The 17,715-nt window shown below is 38.6% G+C and overlaps 4 protein-coding genes across 6 annotated transcripts; all 4 read left to right on the top strand.

The window, feature by feature from the left end:
* Positions 1-36: 36 nt before the first annotated feature.
* On the top strand, positions 37-8,551 carry LOC306911872 (acyl-coenzyme A thioesterase 9, mitochondrial-like). Of its 2 annotated transcripts, XM_079487577.1 has the most exons (17): positions 231-415; positions 601-689; positions 994-1,020; positions 1,327-1,372; positions 1,446-1,616; positions 1,762-1,799; positions 2,093-2,182; positions 2,298-2,401; positions 2,476-2,549; positions 2,639-2,706; positions 2,844-2,955; positions 3,038-3,128; positions 3,290-3,375; positions 3,467-3,554; positions 3,660-3,810; positions 3,900-6,674; positions 8,391-8,551. In XM_079487577.1, exons 1-16 carry the CDS (start codon positions 402-404, stop codon positions 3,959-3,961), a joined length of 1,311 nt encoding a protein of 436 aa, XP_079343703.1. In that variant the 5' UTR covers positions 231-401; the 3' UTR covers positions 3,962-6,674; positions 8,391-8,551. The 2 variants fall into 2 exon arrangements, with proteins under 2 accessions (XP_079343704.1, XP_079343703.1); XM_079487578.1 differs by lacking the exon at positions 994-1,020 and having other exon boundaries at positions 37-415.
* A 230-nt stretch (positions 8,552-8,781) lies between these two features.
* abhd10b (abhydrolase domain containing 10, depalmitoylase b) lies at positions 8,782-11,514 on the top strand. Of its 2 annotated transcripts, none has more exons than XM_079488233.1 (5): positions 8,782-9,281; positions 9,743-9,926; positions 9,998-10,109; positions 10,224-10,361; positions 10,466-11,514. In XM_079488233.1, the coding sequence occupies exons 1-5, from the start codon at positions 9,188-9,190 to the stop codon at positions 10,805-10,807; spliced, it is 870 nt and encodes a 289-aa protein (XP_079344359.1). In that variant the 5' UTR covers positions 8,782-9,187; the 3' UTR covers positions 10,808-11,514. The 2 variants fall into 2 exon arrangements, with proteins under 2 accessions (XP_079344359.1, XP_079344360.1); XM_079488234.1 differs by having other exon boundaries at positions 9,253-9,392; positions 10,466-11,342.
* A 1,012-nt stretch (positions 11,515-12,526) lies between these two features.
* tagln3b (transgelin 3b) lies at positions 12,527-14,935 on the top strand. The gene is made up of 5 exons (XM_079447312.1): positions 12,527-12,631; positions 13,119-13,334; positions 13,430-13,604; positions 13,799-13,901; positions 14,034-14,935. The coding sequence occupies exons 2-5, from the start codon at positions 13,155-13,157 to the stop codon at positions 14,173-14,175; spliced, it is 600 nt and encodes a 199-aa protein (XP_079303438.1). The 5' UTR covers positions 12,527-12,631; positions 13,119-13,154; the 3' UTR covers positions 14,176-14,935.
* Positions 14,936-15,831: 896 nt separating this feature from the next.
* c1qtnf9 (C1q and TNF related 9) lies at positions 15,832-17,147 on the top strand (the record flags this gene model as incomplete). The annotated part of the gene is made up of 3 exons (XM_079487678.1): positions 15,832-16,018; positions 16,203-16,259; positions 16,387-17,147. 3 exons carry the CDS (start codon positions 15,832-15,834, stop codon positions 17,145-17,147), a joined length of 1,005 nt encoding a protein of 334 aa, XP_079343804.1.
* Between the last annotated feature and the right edge of the window lie 568 nt (positions 17,148-17,715).

Raw genomic sequence — 17,715 nt, 5'->3', positions numbered from 1 at the left:
GCTTCTATTTCTGACCAATAGTATCGACAGGTTAACGCTACGTCATATGACGCCCCATTATTATGTAGGCCACTTCTGTAATGAAAACTTTACGATCATATTTTTCGGCAACTATGTTGGGTTGTAATGAATCAACCATTGATAAAAAATAGAGCAAGTTTAAGTCAAACTGTAGTTTTGAGAACTGTGTTCAGCACTTGTGCAAACTAATCATAGTACGGTAAAACGTTACGGTTAGTACGGTAATTTGGCCTCGCCCACGTGTCAGGAAGTGAAAAGGGAATGCAGTTTCTGCAAGGGGAAAAGAAGTGTCAACACTTGCAATACCCGAACTCCTGTTATAAATAAAAGTAGTAAATAATCCATCTGTTCTTGTTTGAAGTGGTGAGCGACGATAGAAGATGTTCTCCCCGCGGTAAGTCATAGATATTTATTTCTCACGCATTTGACGCACAGGACACAACATGAGTCATACAGACCAGCCCGGACTCACAATGGTACTTTTACAACGTTTCTTTTTATGAAGGGTTTGTTTTTATAACAATACCGTTCGTGACTTTACTTTTTTAACTTATAACTTTGTCTTTCTTCTTTTTTTAGGGTCCTCAAATCGGCATCTTCCATAATGTGCAGGGGGTTTTCAATGGGTCAAATATCCAGACAAGGGAAGGCTCCTGACATGGCTGAAGGTAAATAGATAAATATCAATAAATGCTCAGTCAAAAACCGCTGTCAGCTGATCATGGTTAACATACACCCACAATTTTGTTGTGCTTGCGTGCCCATTTACCTTCACATTCAGTAATGAACTTACGTTTATTGGGATGTCTGGCTTAAAACGTGATGTAAAATGACACATTTGGCTATTTAAGTTAAATCTTTATTTGGTTTTGCTGGGAAATGGATTCTAAGTGCACAAAGCATTTCCATTGATTTCCATTCCATTGAAAATATATCTGATCTAAGTCCTGATCCAAACTTATGTCTCCACAGGAAATGCATATTTGCTTATGAGCAATGGTAAATGGAAGAATATTAATTTTCCCTGTCTAATTTTCCTTTTAATTCTGCCTGGTTTCTCCGTCTATTCATATGGCATAACACACACTGTTCTGCTGTTTTTATATGATCCATGTGCATGTAGCTCATCTGTTTTTGTCTTTTGCAAATGCTTTTACCAGCCCTTTCCTGCAGTTTATATTTATTTATTTATGTTCATGGCCAATCTTGCTTTTTATCTATGACTCCATATTCATACTAAGCTCCACTTTATTTTTCATATGTGGTGGCATGTTATCAAGCTTATTTTACTTCTTATATTCACAGTTCGCAACAGGCTAAGGGAGATAGTTGGAGCATCCACCAACTGGAAGTATGTTCCTATGACATGAAGTATGCTTTTTTGTGTTTAGTAGAATGATAATTGTAATTTTTTTACTGTACAGCGATCACCAGCAAGCATTGGCTGAGCGTGCGTCACTAAGCCAGTATCTTCCTAAAAGTCAGGATGAACTGCCTACAAGGACAATGAAGGACAGTGAAATTGAGGTTCACCTACCTCTAGGTACCAAGCCTGAGTTGAGAGAGAAATACCTCAATTTTCACAACAGTGTCAGGTGCTTGACTACCACTATTATTCAAATGCAGTGTGGTGATGCCCTAATTGCCTGTCTGTAAATTGTATTTTGCCCTTATGACACTATAAAATGTGAAATATCATCTCGTCTGAAATATGAATGAATATTAATATTTCTTTTTCAGGTTTGGCCGGATTTTGGAAGACTTGGACAGTTTAGCAGGTAATGCAGATGCCTGGAACAAAGCAGTATTTGCAGACTAAGGCCCTGTTTCACAGACAAGTCTTAAGTCAGGACTATGCCTATGCTTAATTACTATATTTCAGTTGCTTTTATACAAATGCATTGGAATAAAACGATACTGGTGTGCATCTTGAGACAAAACAATGGCACTGACATATTTTAAGATGTATATTACTACAAGCTATTTTCAGTTTTGACATCTTAAGCATTTAATTTAGTCTGGGACTACCCTTAAGCCTTTAACACATGCTCTCCTATCCTTGTCTCCTTAGTGCTTATTTGTTACTCCCACACCCACACATGGAATAAAGAGCTGAAACGATCACCGCTATCTATTGTCACCGCCCTAGTGGACAAAATCGGTATATGTCACCTACTTGTCACTCGTAAACTTTCTGCTTGGTAAATATTGGGTCAAGTAAATTGGATGAATATGTAATCATATTTCATGATGATTTATTCATTGTTATTGTACAGATATGAGAAAACAAATCATCTACCCAGACTGTGACATCAAGTTCAAAGGTCATGTGACATGGGTCGGCAAAACCTCAATAGAAGCTAAAATGCACATGACTCAGGTATTCTCTCTGTCTTTTATACAACTTTTCCTTTTTTGGTGTACATTAAACTGAAAAATAACCTATTTTCCCAGTACCATGATGGTGTATACACTGACGTTTTAGATGCCACATTTGTAATGGTGGCCCGAGATCCAGAAAACAAAAGGTATTTCTGAGTGTTGGTTTGTTAAATATGTCCATGGTTCATGTGTTATATCTGTGAGTTGATGCATGTGTTTTTTATTGTTTCTCCAGGGCAGCTTTCATCAACCCATTGAAACCAGAGGGGCCGAAGGAAGAGGCGATCTTTCAACAGGGAGAGAGTAAGTATAGTTTTATTTTTTATTTGGAAGCAACTGCAGCTTATATATTTCAGGAATATTTGAATACTTATTACATTTATTTTGTTATATAATTATAATAAAGTACATAACAGTCGTTTTGCTTTATTTACATTAAGTTAACAAGAAGAGGCGGGTAGAGTTGGGCACAGCCTCTCTTCTTAAAGTAGCCCCTACAGCTGAGGAGAGGACCCTCATTCATAACCAGTTTCTTAACACTTTGGACCCAAGGTAAGATTTAGGAAGAACTACATGCATTACTCTGTCCTACCGCATATATTGACAAATAATACTTGTCCTCTCCTCCCCATAGAACTGTTAGTTTTCGGGGTAGAATACTACCACCTAACTCCGTGTGGATGGAAGATGCCAAAATGAAAGGGCTAGAGATTTGCCATCCACAGGTGAGGACTGAAAACTAATTAATATCCACAAGGAAAAAACTGTTGAATCTACTTTAAAAATAAAGTCATTGCTTTTGCACTATTGCAAAATTTTGAATGTCACTCACAACAACTTGTAATGAGTCATGATAGAAGCTTGATTTTGCCTTTGCATGAAATAGGAAAGAAATATCTTCAACCGGATATTTGGCGGTTTTCTAATGAGAAAGGCTTATGAACTTGGCTGGGCCAATGCTTGTGCATTTGCGTAAGAAAATTATTCATTCATTCATTCATTGAATGTTTTCTGTGGATAATTAATTGATTTTTCATTGTATGGCTGCTTTTCTTTCTTTTAGTGGCTGCAGGCCATCCCTGGTGGCTGTAGATGACATTGTTTTCCGGAAACCAGTCGAAATTGGTTCCTTGCTGTTGCTTTCCTCACAGGTTATTATTTTTAAAGATCATTCTCTTTAAACATAACTGGCATTATCACTATATGTTTTTTGTTTTTGTTCTTCAAACTGAAATTGTTATGATCCTGTGCTGTAGGTTTGCTATACTGAAGGGACACATGTTCAAGTCAGAGTTCACACAGAGGTCCTCGACCCTTTGACCCGGCAGCACAGCACCACCAACGTGTTTCACTTCACTTTCCTTGTTGAGAAGGATGTCTCAGCTGTTGTACCACAAAGCTATGGAGGTAAGAAATTATTTGAATAGAAATTTTAATATTGCCTTTTGAAATATAAATGTTTCAAATAACAACTCTCAACGTTTCGTCATCTATAGAGTCAATGCTTTACCTGGATGGAAAGAGGCACTTTGATGAGACCATGAGGAATCAGAGCTGAGCATTTTATCGGATATACTTCTAAAAGATTTCTACCAAAGCCTAAGCAACAGTCATCGCTATAGTTAAATGAGTGTCTGTACTGTAAATGTGGATACTATTTTATTTGAACACATTTTATATACTTTGCCTTCTGCAGCCATGCATTTTACTATTCATCTATTTACTTATTGTTTTATTGCAGTTTTACAGTTCACAGTGGGCACTTTAGGAGAAGGGTGTTTGATTTTTTGGTTGTTTGTTAAAGGGTCAAGGTATATTTAGTTTTTTCATCTAACGTATCATGTACAATAGAGCGTTTAAGCCTTTCTGAGTATTCTCCATTGACCGTTATGCTGGATGAACACATTTCCTTCATACTCACTACGACTAGTGAATGCCTCTTTTAGTGTATTTAATCTGACTGTTAAGGTTTAGAAAACCTACCCTTCGTCCCAATTTACATACTATTCGTCCTAAATAATATTCAAAATTAAAATTAGTATGTTCTAAATCATAGTGTAGTGGTGCTGATCCATACACATAGTGTATAGAGTTTTTTTGCATGACAAATAGACAACCTAGAACATTTTGTGTTTCATGGGTTAGAAGTTTTGGCTATATCAGAAGAGATTTATATGTATGTGTTTTAGGATGGAGATCATTTTGCTTGTAGGAAAACGAGCTCTTCTGCGTGGTCTCATAATGCCTCATGGTAAGAGACTCGGATTTGTAACCCAAACATTGCTGGTTCGAGCCTCAGTGTTAGCAGAGATTGTAGTTGGGGGGAGTGAATGATTAGTGCTCTCCTCCACCTTCAATACGGCTGGTGGTCCCTTAAGCAAGGCAACGATCCCCCAACTGCTGCAGCACTGGCTGCTCACTGCTCTGGGTGTGTGTTCATGGTGTGTGTAACTCACTTCTGTGAGTGTGCACTTGGATTGAATGCAGAGCACAGATATGGAACACCATACTTGGCCACACGTCACTTCACTTTAAATTACAATTTTGTTATAGAAAAACTGAAGTTCTCTTGTTTGCTACAGCATTTGCATTTTGAATGATGTAAGTGAAACAGCCATCTGTGGAAATTTGGCCAATGGTAGTGTAACTGTTGTAAAATGATTTCTGTATGAGGTTAACCTGTTAAACTTCCATATGAATGTCCAGATTAACATGTACAGGTAGTGATGGAACAAGAACATGTACCCAGACTGACAAGCGTGACAAATGAATTCATTTCTTTTAAATGAACAAACAGTATTTATCAACGTTTATATAAATATGTTTTTAAACATTTTTTTAAATAGTTTTATGCTTTGTTCAATTCTTTTGTAATTTCCTACAATTTGAACACAATATAAATGTTTATTCACATATCTATTGGCATACAATTTTTCATCTGAAAATTGTTTTTTTTTGTATTTACAATTCTAAATCTATGTTTAGCTCTTGAGGGCTGCAGTAGACCGTGCATTTGCATGTGGGTGTTGTTTCAAAGGTATATTTACAGTGGGTATGGAAAGTATTCAGAACCCCTTACATTTTTCACGCAGCTGTGTGCTTAGGGTCATTGTCTTGTTGGAAGGTGAACCTTCGGCCCAATCTGAGGTCTTGAGAGCTCTGGAGAAGGTTTTCATCCAGGATAACCCTGTATTTGGCCGCATTCATCTTTCCTTCAATTGCAACCAGTCGTCCTGTCCCTACAGCTGAAAAACACCCCACAGCATGATGCTGCCACCACCATGCTTCACTGTTGGGACTGTATTGGACAGGTGATGAGCAGTGCCTGGTTCTCCACACATACCGCTTAGAATTAAGGCCAAAAAGTTCTCATCAGACCAGATAATCTTATTTTTCACCATCTTGGAGGCCTTCCATGCGGGCTTTCATGTGTCTTGCACTTAGGAGAGGCTTCCGTCGGCCATCGCAGTGATGGTTGACTTTCTCCAATCTCCCGACTGCATCTCTAGAGCACAGGGATCTTTGGGTTCTTCTTTACCTCTCACCAAGGCTCTACTCCCCCGTCCCAAACGTCTTCCATTTAAGGATTATGAAGGCCACTGTGCTCTTAGGAACCTTAAGTGCAGCAGAAATGTTTTTGTAACATTGGCCGGATCGGTGCCTTGCCACAATTCTGTCTCTGAGCTCTTCAGACAGTTCCTTTGACCTCATGATTCTCATTTGCTCTGACATGAACTTCTTCTTTGGTTTTATAGCGGATGGCCCAGAGTTTGGGTAAAAAACTGACACGCACTGTGAGCTGTAAGGTCTTATAGACAGGTGTGTGGGTTTCCTAATCAAGTCCAATCAGTATAATCAAACACCGCTGGATTCAAATGAAGGTGTCGAACCATCTCAACGATGATCAGAAGAAATGGACAGCACCTGAGTTAAATATATGAGCGTCACAGCAAAGGGTCTGAATACTTACGACCATGTGATATTTCAGTTTTTCTTTTTTAATAAATCTGCAAAAATGTCAACAATTCTTTGTTTTTCTGTCAGTATTGGGTGCTGTGTGTACATTAATGAGAAAAAAATAACTTAGCCTAAATGATTTTAGCAAATGGCTGCAATATAACAAAGAGTGAAAAATGTAAGGAATACTTTCCGTACCCACTGTATGTAGTCTATAGTTACAATTGTTGACAGTTGACTTTTGCTGTTTTGCATTGTTTAAATGCCTTTCCTTTTAGCCTTGCCTTTAGTTAGCAGCCTATTCAAGCTGTCTAGTATGCTCCTACATAGACTCGAAAATGATGTCGGTATTAAGGAAATAGCTTTGAAATGGCTTAGATCTTATTTATGCGACCGTTTTCAATATGTAGCAATAAACAATATGGTATCACGCAAATCGAAAGTCCAGTACGGTGTACCACAGGGCTCAGTCTTAGGGCCTATGCCCTTCGCATTATACATGCTACCTCTCGGAGATATAATAAAGCGACACGGAATAAGCTTTCACTGTTATGCTGATGATACGCAACTTTATATTTCCTCGAAGCCTCATGAAACACAGCAATTCCATTGAATAGTGGAATGCATAGTCGATATAAAAAAGTGGATGAGTAGCAATTTTTTATTACTGAACTCGGACAAAACTGAAGTGTTACTTATCGGACAGAAAACCGCCCTACGTAACAACCAAGAAAACTGCTTAACTATTGATGGATGTTCCATAAAACCCTCATCTTTAGCTAAGAATCTTGGCTTTATATTCAATAGTACTCTGTCATTTGTGAACCAGGTCGCCAACACCTGTAAAATTGCGTTTTTCCATCTTAAAAATATATCTAAACTACGTCATATGCTGTCACCATCAGATGCAGAGAAGCTTATACATGCCTTTATGACATCAAGACTAGATTACTGTAATGCACTATTAGGTGGTTGCCCTGCAGGCCTATTACAAAAACTCCAACTGGTCCAAAATGCGGCAGCTCGAGTTCTTACGCGTACAAAAAAGTATGAGCATATTAGCCCGGTTCTGTCAACCTTGCACTGGTTACCTGTAAAGCATCGCATTAACTTTAAAATCTTGCTTATTACCTATAAAGCCTTGCATGGTTTAGCTCCTCACTACTTGAGAGAACTTCTAACGTATTATAGTCCATCACGTGCACTACGCTCTCAGGTCAGTTGGTAAAACCTAAAATTTCAAAATCAAGTGTAGGCGGCAGATCATTTTCCTATCTAGCGCCTAAACTTTGGAACAGTCTTCCCTGTACTGTCCGGGAGGCAGACACACTCTGTCAGTTTAAATCTAGACTAAAGACGCATCTTTTTACTCTTGCATACACTAGACTATCATAATATATATATTTCAAAGATCTAGGCTGCACTAGTTAGATCAACCGGAACCAGGGACACTTCCAATAACAACTGATGCATTTGTTGCATCAAAGAGTGCAGAACAGTACTCTACTCTCAGCCAGTCTTGTCTCATTGTTCCAAGGTTACTAGAGCGGGCAGGACGCAATCCATTCCCAGACCTGACAAATGCTGGAGGAAGGACGTGGCGACTCTACAAAACTTCAGTCGCTATTAGATTATTAATGATAATTTTAAATCTAACTTTGTTTTTTATTTTGCCTTGTTGTGCAAGCACTGTCGAGCTTGTGCAGAGGCTGCAGTTTTTGCCAGAGGGGAACTGGAATCCCCTGGTTAGGCCTGGTCTCCCTCTGAGGTTTTTTTTGGGTTCCTCGCCACCGTTTGCTTACTGTTAGCACTGTTTGCCTGGCCGGGGGGGCTGCTAGAATTTGATAGTCTTATTTAATTAACACTGCATATAGGAATTTATTGTGTGTCTGATATTTGACCTGTGTTTTGACTTCCATAACCTTTTATGTTTTACTTATAGTCAATGTTTTCTTGTACAGCTGCTTTGTAACAATGAAAATTGTAAAAAGCGCTATATAAATAAAGCTGACTTGACTTGACTTGACTAGTATCCTCTTTTGCTTTCTGTTTTGCTATCTGTCATTTTATGGTATTGCTTTTTTATTTGTTTGATTGTCAAAACATATTGGAATTGTCAGATTGTTTTAGCTACATGAGTACTACTTTCACTGTATTTTAATAAAACCAAATGTTACTGGACGTTTTCCTGAAAAATATTAATCGTGATTCGTGGCTGTCTGCCAGTAGGACATTTATATACAATAGCTGAAAACATTAGCGTTTTTTAATGCTGTGACCACAAAGTGTCAGTATAAGACCTCAATGACTGCCAATACCTGACTGAAGCCTATTGGCTGGGTTAAGCAATTCAATTGAAAGTGCGCGTTACCAAATTAAATAAATTCATATAAAATTATAAATAATAATGCATAAACTAATACATTATTTATTTCCTCAATGTCATCCTGAATTCTGAGCAACGCTGTTGACCTTGTTTGGTCTACAATAAGATATGTGTGCTCAAATCTACCAAAAAACGTAAATCAAAATAAAACTTAATGCCTTTAAGACTAGTGATGTTGGCACATCACATGATTCGAAATACAAAGATTGTCTGTGTGTTTTAAGTAACATTTTAACATAATGGCAAAGCGTAGCAACACACATTAATTTAAATTTTAAAAATTTAAGAACGACATAAGTGCTCGCATAAATTACTTCTTTTGTTGCACCACTTAAGTGTACTTGGCAACACCGCAAGTCACGCACTCTGGGATTTTACATTCGTTTCAAAACATGGCAACCCGTGTTCTCGCGATATTTCAGCAGTGAGTTGTGAAGCAGCATGGCAGCGGTGGTGCTGAGACATTGTAGGAGAGGACTTTTACTCATTACGAGCAATGGAGCTGTCGGGACTGTCAGGTCAAATGGTTTTGGGGGTCAGTAAAAGTAAACTAAAAACAAACTGCATTTGATTAACAAACACGAAAACCACGTTCCTTTCCTAGGTAAAGCAAGGGGGTGTGGCATGGCAGAAGAATCTGAGTGGGGTGAAGTTTTCCTTGGTCTTTAAAAGTTGTTGAACGAATGACATTGACAAGAGAGTTAATTGGTTGTAAATTCATGCTTGCCTTGAACGTGAAATGTGACTTATTCATTGAGTGAGTGCTAGAAAATTTGGTCAGAAACTCAAATAGCAATGCACACTATAACACTAGACAGTGGATTTGTACTAACTTGTTTACTAAAATGGTTTCACTACAAATAAAAACCTTATCCATGGTAACGACAAATTAACGTTAGCCGTGGAAGGGCAACTTATCTGTTTAAAGGTCAGTGTACATCAGACTAAACTATAATTTTTACACATTTATGACAGACCTTGTGTTATTATTTCCAGGAGTTAGACAAAAATCTACACTGCAATATATATCCCGCCCAGATCAGCCAAAGCTAGCGTATAGTAGAGTCAAGGGAAAAAGTCCTGGTGTTGTGTTTCTACCTGGCTATGGTTCAAACATGAATGGACAGAAGGCTGAAGCCCTGGAGGAGTTCTGCAAATCTCTAGGACATGCCTACCTTAGGTATGTATCTGTCTTTGGCATGTGTAATATTTAGTTATACTGAAAGTTGATGTAAAACCCAAATCTTACAGGTTTGATTATTCGGGCCATGGAGCTTCTGAGGGTGTGTTTGCTGAAGGCACTATTGGCACCTGGAAGAAAGATGTCCTGTTCATGTTAGATGAGCTTGCCGAAGGACCGCAGGTAAGACAAAAAAGGTCTACATGACTAGAGATTTTGCTTATTATTATCAATGAGGTTCACTCACTGGGTGTGAGTCCTGCAAGTCAGTGTTAAGTCTCATAGCATTTGTGGTAGATTCTTGTTGGCTCCAGTATGGGTGGCTGGTTGATGCTCTTGGCTGCTATCGCTCGCCCAGAGAAGACAAAAGCGTTGGTGGGCATCTCCACAGCAGCTGATTGTTTTATAACAGCTTTTAAGACTCTTCCTATAGAGGTGAGATGACATGGCATTAGATCACTTATTTAAAACTACATCATAGTGGGCATCCATACACGTTTTAAATTTGTAACAGAGTAATGTTAACATATTTTATCCAGGTTAGAAAAGAGTGTGAGGACAAGGGTGTGTGGACAGTCCCCACAAAGAATACTGAGGAGGGTATGTACACTGTGACTATGGACTTCTTACGTGAGGCAGAGAACCACTGCATCCTGCAGAGCCCTATCCCCATCACCTGCCCTGTTCGTCTCATTCACGGCCTGAAGGATGAGTACGTACCCTGGCACATCTCCATGCAGGTGGCCGAGCGTGTGCTGAGCCCTGACGTGGACATCATTCTACGCCGGCATGGCCAACACCGTATGGCTGAAAAGGATGACATCAAACTTATTGTCTACACCATCGATGACCTCATAGACAAGCTTACCACTTTGGTGTGATCCACAGTTCAGGATACGGTTACCAAGCAACAAAATTAGAAATCCTCTGCTTAATTATGCCAAACGGCCTCTTTCCATTTTGTCTAGGAAGACACGAATGTGGTAAAAGAATGTTGGAGGAAAATGGGACCGCTCTAAAACCCTAATGCCTTCACGGTTATTATCTTTACATGTTTACTCAATGCAATCTGTGCCATTCAAACTTTTGTTTAAGCTGCTGTGTTACTGACCATTACTGTAATGTGTCGAAGGGCCTTTTTACCAGATTTCACACTGTTTTATTGAAATAAAGCCTTTGTATATTGATACCACCTTTAGTGATTTAACACAGTGTTCCATTACGCCAGTGATTTTTAAGGAATTAGCGGCTTGTGTACTATTTAATTAATCCACCTGAACACCCCAACAAGCACAGTATTAAAAACAGTACATCAAAGCTGACCTTTCAATTCTCTCTGCCCCCTTCACTCAGATGGTTTGGAGGACGTATTGGGTCACTGCTCCAGGAACAGCTTGGTTGTTTATTAACATGCGTGAATAGTCTTGGACTGTGTTCAATGGGCCAGGTTTTATTTACAGCCCCCTCTTCCCCATCTTTAACCGTCAAGCTTATTTTTTAACAACCGACTGACCTTTCTTTATCAGAAGGTTTTTAATTGATATCCACACGGTGTACAGTATGTGTACTGTATTTAAAGGCCATGTATAATTCACATGTCGCATATACGACAATGTTAACAACACACAAAGGTCCAGTGTGTAATTTTTGGGATGATCTATTGATAGAAATCCAATACGATATACATAGTCTTCAGAGGTGAATAAAGACCATACACAATGAACCGTTATGTTATTACCTTAGAATGAGCTATTTCTATCTACATACACCACGGGTCCCCTTGCATGTAATTCGCCATGTTCTGTCAGCCATCGTAGTGTTATGAAAGGGAGGGGAAGGGGTGGAGCGAGTGGTTGGTTACCATTCGCAACCTTGCCGCTAGATATTACTGACTGGACCCTTTAAGTGCAAACCATTCATACAAATTCTTGTATAAATACAATAGTTTTTCTTCTATAAATTAAAATGGTTTGCATTTTTAGATTTGGACAATGTCATTTTAAAATATTTTATATTAAAGATAAGGTTTGTTGAAATTCTATACGTTGTTCACCTGTACTTTTCTTAAAACGATACTTCGATAATGTTGGCCAGAACTTCCTTTTCCAGTTTTTAAACACTACACAAAAGTTTGAACAATACAGCCAAAAGAACATTTATAAACGAATACTTACACGTTCGGTTTAAAAAATAGAATAAAGTAAAACTGGAAGTTCTTGACAATCGTTTACATCTTGCAAAGTGGTCTATACACGTAAGTTAGTGTTGTACTTTCCTCGCAGTTTCCATGCATTGCTAATCTCAATGTACTTGAAAATGGGCTTGATTATTTATTACAGAAAAATAGAGTCAAAAGACGACAAGTTTTCTTACTAAACCGTTTCACCGATTTTTCTTAGTGTCGATTTTCTCTTGAGATTCGTTTGCAGCTCGTCGCTTGTCAAGCTAGACCCACATTACGGATGCCTCATGAATATTAAGTACGTCACGCCCACGTTCATGGAGCGGACAGCCACGCAGCCTAATTGATATTTATAAATCAACCCTTCACCATAGTAGGATTCCAGATTTTGAAAACCGGACAGTTGGTTCGGAGCCACGCCCCATCCCCAGCTACATGGATGTTTCAAATCAGCATCTCTGATCAGTGACCACAGGAAGGATTTGACCTCGCTACGGTGGAGGACAGGACGCATCTTCTTACTGTAAGTGGACACTGGATTTCCTTATCATTTTATTTTTTACAAAGATACATATATTCCTATATCGCATGTAGAATTGAAATATGATAATAGTTTGTACGTCAATAGTTGAAAAGTAATTTGCGGTAAATCAACGCAAATAGTTTGTCTGCGTGCTGGACAAGGAATCAAATATGTAGAATACGTGGACTTGCAATAATCTTGATGATGATCTGCGTTCGGATGAAAACGCATTTGGGTTTTTGCTTGAAAGTCACGCATTAGGACCGCGTGGACCACACCCCGACCAACCAACATCTGTCAAAAAAGACAGAACAAAACAATACGAACAAAATATCACTTACAATGCTTTTATTTGACAACAAAACAAGTAATAACAGTTGTGGTGTCCTAGGGGGAAATTGAATGTGATCTAGTGCAGCTTCACAGCAGCTGCTGTGTGTGAACTAATGTATTGAAATTAAATTATTTATTTTATATCTTCAAATAGGCCTACTTGGAAAGCATTTGGTTAACTCAATTAACTATGGCAAACAGAGGACCCAGTTATGGTCTGAGTCGTGAGGTCCAGGAGAAAATTGAGCTGAAGTATGATCCCGAACTGGAGTCTCGGCTGGTGGACTGGATTATAGCCCAGTGTGGAGGAAATTTAGAGAGACCACAGCCAGGAAAACAAATCTTTCAGAACTGGCTAATGGATGGCACTGTGAGTTACTGACCTATACTTACTAATTGGACAATACCACACTATAATCTTTTATTAAGCTTTAATATTTTCTATTGATTGTCATGTGTCTGCAGATCCTCTGTAGACTCATTAATAGTCTGTATCCGCGTGGTAAGGAGCCTATTAAGAAGATCCCAGAGACTCAGATGGCCTTTAAGCAGATGGAAAAGATTTCCCAGTTCCTTCAAGCAACGGAGGCCTATGGAGTAATCACCACAGACATATTTCAAACAGTGGACCTGTGGGAAGGTACACTGTTATGTTTATGCTTGTTCTTCTACGTCTGTGTAATCTTGTTTCCCTTTTTTGATTAGAATGGACCTTTTAAAAAAGAACAGCACGGCACCTTTTGAACTCTTATAAAAGCAAATAGCAGGCCAGCTGTAGCAATAATACAGCAGATTTAAGCAAATGTGTTTATTTGTTGTCCTCTTTGGTTGAAGCAAAAGACATGGCTGCGGTCCAAAGAACTCTGATGGCCCTGGGAAGCGTGGCTCTCACAAAAGACGATGGGCATTACCGAGGTAACCGAGACTGGTTTCACAGGTGAGCAAGACAATTCCTTTGAGCTTTGCCATATGAAATTATAGTGCTGTGTGTTATCCTGCCTGGAGTTGTGAATGGCCTTTGTTGTGTGTCAGTGCCCTGTAAACACTCATCGCCCTGATTGTCCGACAGGAAGTCTCAAGGCAATCCGCGAGAGTTTTCTGAGGAGCAGTTGCGCCAGGGCCAGAATCTCATTGGCCTGCAGATGGGCAGTAACCGTGGGGCATCTCAGTCTGGCATGACCGGTTACGGCATGCATCGCCAGATTATGTAAAACTATACCGCTGCCCAACAACTTGCCTAAAACAACCAGAAGACCTTAAACCCTCTAACCCCAGCCCACACCGAGCAGTGTTCCTTCTGAGTCTCTGATGGTGATGTCTGTTTGATGAGAAAGAAGGATCCCAGTAACATCAGAAAATGTATTAAGAGAGTATAGTTTTAAGAATTTCAGCCCATACTATTTTAAATTATTTATGATTCTGCAGTGAACTATTAGAGCATGCTAGATATATTTATTTTTGGTTGACTCATCTTGTTATAAAATATATGTATTTATTTGTAAATGTATTCATGGAGAGTAATTGTTCACATTTTATCGCGCCAATAAACGTAATTTTACATAATTATCTGCCTTAATATCTGTAAGCAACCTATATGATGATAAACCAAATAACAGCAGTGTGACAATTTTCTTGTTTACTCAGTTTTAAATGTGCAGTAATCGCCAAAAGTTGGCAAACAACTAATAATTCTGCCCTTGTTGGTACTATATAAAATATGATTAAAAGGGTATCAATGCACATAACCAGACGTACTGTATTCAGATTAATATATTGTGTTTGTGTTTTTGATAGCTGTTGTGTTTGAACATTCCAAATGAGTTTCTTAATGAGCTGGTTTTGTTTTGTCATCATGTTTGTTGGAAATAATAATAAATTGATACCTAAACATATGTTAGTAATCGTGTTTTCATTCACATAAAATGTAACGTATGACGTTTAAATAAAATAATTGCAAAATTTTAGGACTGTATAAGATCAACCACTTTAAAAAAATTAAGAATCTCAGATTCTTTCAAACATCTCTGTCCTTATGAAGTATTCTGAAAACAAAAAGGAAATAACATTTTAACAAAAGCATTTTATACTATCTAAAACAAAAGGTCACAACTCATTGCCGTTGTCTGAAAAAAACCTTTTAGTTCTAATTGGAATAGGACGAGAGGCATGATATGACATTTTTCAAAAGCATAAAGCATTTACTAATGAAACAGCATTATTCATAAGGTCAAATACTGAGATGCCTTAGATTGAATTTGCAATTTCACTCAAGTGGAAGATGAATCAAGATAAAGTAACATGAACAGGGAGCTGAGGCCTTGTATGAACAGCATTGAATTGCACAGTGCTCTCTAGACTTTATACTGTATATTAATAACATTTCTAAAGCAATACATTTAATAGGGGCAAATAAAAACACATGATGATGTGTGTTTTCTTCCCTTTACTGACATCAAGCCCTCATGGAACAAGACCCCAACTGTGAATTTTTACAAAATAGAAAAATACAAGCTTTACTCCACATTGCGAGAACTAAGAATAAAGTGAAGAATCAATGGCGTTTGTCTACCTCATTTTCAAATCGCTATGCTAATATGGATTGTGCAATAACAGTTGCAGGTTGATTATTAGCTAAATAAAAAAAATGGTTTTCTTGAGGACACAAGTGATGTGTAACAGATTTCGCTAAAATAAGTCATCTAGAAAATGTATTTCTGACCAATGAAGTAACTGTTTTACATTGTGATGTAATGACTAACACAATTTTAAAATATCCTCTATTCTTTCTGCTCATTTAGCTTCTCACAACACAGACACAACCCAGATTTTAGCAGAATTATTTTGGCTGCTATCAGTGCTGGAGGACCATGCTGTTTCCCTGGCAATTATGTATGCTTTTATTATTTGTATTAGTAAATGCTGCAGAGCAGGACGTTTCTGGGAAGACTAACGGTTGTATGTACGGTCACCCCGGAATCCCAGGAGACCCGGGACACAATGGAATGCCAGGTCGTGATGGCAGAGATGGGACCAAAGGTGACAAAGGCGATAGCGGTAAGACTAAAAGCAAGTACGTTTTGTACATCAGTGACCTTTAAACTAACTTTTATAGGTCAAATAACAGCAGTGTTCTGAGAAAGTGTGTACTGTCATGTGACCTTATATGCAATACTGTATTATACAAACACAATCTAAAGAACAATACCGTTTTAAGGGTTTTATCTGTTTTTTTCTAAAGGGGGAACCTGTGGAGAAACTGGTAAACATTTTCCGAAATGGGATAAAGGAGAACCTGGTAAAATTGGAATTTTGTTACTTTTTCTAAAAATGTAATAAAATATAAAAATATTAACATTTGTTTCTAATAGTGTGAATAGAAATCACTGTGAGTAAATTATAGTGTTTTTTGTCTGTTTAAACAGGTATTCCTGGTATGAAGGGCCGGCGTGGTGATAATGGAGAGCGGGGCCCACCTGGCAAAATGGGACCCCAAGGTTTCGCAGGGCCTCTTGGTTTGAAAGGTCAGAAGGGAGAATTGGGTTTGCCAGGACAACAGGGCATCAAAGGGGAGGAGGGGCCTTTAGGCCCAGCAGGGCCACAAGGTGACACTGGCACTAAAGGAGAGAGAGGCTTAATAGGTCCTTTGGGTCCCCCAGGACGGCCAGGTCCGAAGGGTGATTTTGGCCCTCCGGGTATCAAGGGCAGCATTGGCGTTCATGGCGATAAAGGCTCAAAAGGAGATGTTGGCAAGGCAGGTCCAAAGGGAGACATGCCTGAGATAACAAAAAGTGCTTTTTCTGTTGGATTGACTGAAAACTCCAAAATACCTCCTGCTAACGCACCTATACGTTTTAATAAAATCCTCTACAACCGGCAGGGTCACTATGATCCTGAGACAGGTCGCTTCACGTGTCCTGTCAGCGGAGCCTATTTTTTCACTTATTACATCACTGTTTATTCTCGGAATGTAAAAGTGACCCTGATGAAGAACGGTCAGCCAATGATCAACACTATGGACAACTACCAAAGTGGTGAGGACCAGGCTGCAGGGGGAGCCGTCCTAGACCTGGAGGTTGGAGACAAGGTGTGGCTTCAAGTGGCTGATGGAGAGCTATTTAATGGGTTGTATGCCGATGAAGATGACGATACAGTTTTTTCTGGATTTATTCTCTTTGCAACATAAAGTATAGGCCTACTTACCCAGAAGAGCCCTTTTGATAGATAAATGTTTTAAATTCACTAAATTACTTTACTATTTTCTAAAATATTTGCTGTTTCATTCTCTGACTTTGTAGACTCATTAGTGAACTAAATAAAGTATAATTTTAGTGGTTCTAATGGATTAAACTCTTAACCCTATTGACTCCATTGTATGTGCTACGTGTTTGCAAATGCCTATAGCAACTTGGTTCTAGGCAACAGCATAGCTAACATTTGATATTCATACATGCATATAATCTTGGTTACAGATGCACTGTCAACTCGCTCTTAAATGTTCATGAATCGTCTTTGACCATTTCAATATGACGGACATCTTATGTATTGTGGCCCATAGGAAACACCTTTAATTTGTAAAAGGTTTTCTTATTCATGGGGCCCACACCTAAATGTCTGTAATATTCTAATACCCAGAAATGACTCAATGTGAATTTGACATACATTTGATCATTAGATATATTTTCTTACCATTAAAACGTTTTAAAAAGAGTAATATCGAGTCATAAAAACACAAACCAACACATTCTCACCAG

This window comes from Barbatula barbatula (assembly GCF_947034865.1).
Source record: "Barbatula barbatula genome assembly, chromosome: 23".
NCBI lineage: Eukaryota > Metazoa > Chordata > Actinopteri > Cypriniformes > Nemacheilidae > Barbatula > Barbatula barbatula.
This window is presented reverse-complemented; position numbering and strand designations above follow the sequence as displayed.

What these genes read in the sequence shown, in the direction of transcription:
- LOC306911872 (XM_079487577.1), top strand. An exon ending in GGCTCCTGACATGGCTGAAG is followed by an intron (nt 690 to 993) that starts GTAAATAGATAA and finishes ATGTCTCCACAG; the next exon opens with GAAATGCATATTTGCTTATG. An exon ending in ATATTTGCTTATGAGCAATG is followed by an intron (nt 1,021 to 1,326) that starts GTAAATGGAAGA and finishes TTATATTCACAG; the next exon opens with TTCGCAACAGGCTAAGGGAG.
- abhd10b (XM_079488233.1), top strand. Translation starts at nt 9,188, where the DNA reads ATGGCAGCGGTGGTGCTGAGACATTGTAGGAGAGGACTTTTACTCATT. An exon ending in CAGGTCAAATGGTTTTGGGG is followed by an intron (nt 9,282 to 9,742) that starts GTCAGTAAAAGT and finishes TATTATTTCCAG; the next exon opens with GAGTTAGACAAAAATCTACA. An exon ending in CTAGGACATGCCTACCTTAG is followed by an intron (nt 9,927 to 9,997) that starts GTATGTATCTGT and finishes CAAATCTTACAG; the next exon opens with GTTTGATTATTCGGGCCATG.
- tagln3b (XM_079447312.1), top strand. Translation starts at nt 13,155, where the DNA reads ATGGCAAACAGAGGACCCAGTTATGGTCTGAGTCGTGAGGTCCAGGAG. An exon ending in ACTGGCTAATGGATGGCACT is followed by an intron (nt 13,335 to 13,429) that starts GTGAGTTACTGA and finishes ATGTGTCTGCAG; the next exon opens with ATCCTCTGTAGACTCATTAA. An exon ending in AACCGAGACTGGTTTCACAG is followed by an intron (nt 13,902 to 14,033) that starts GTGAGCAAGACA and finishes ATTGTCCGACAG; the next exon opens with GAAGTCTCAAGGCAATCCGC.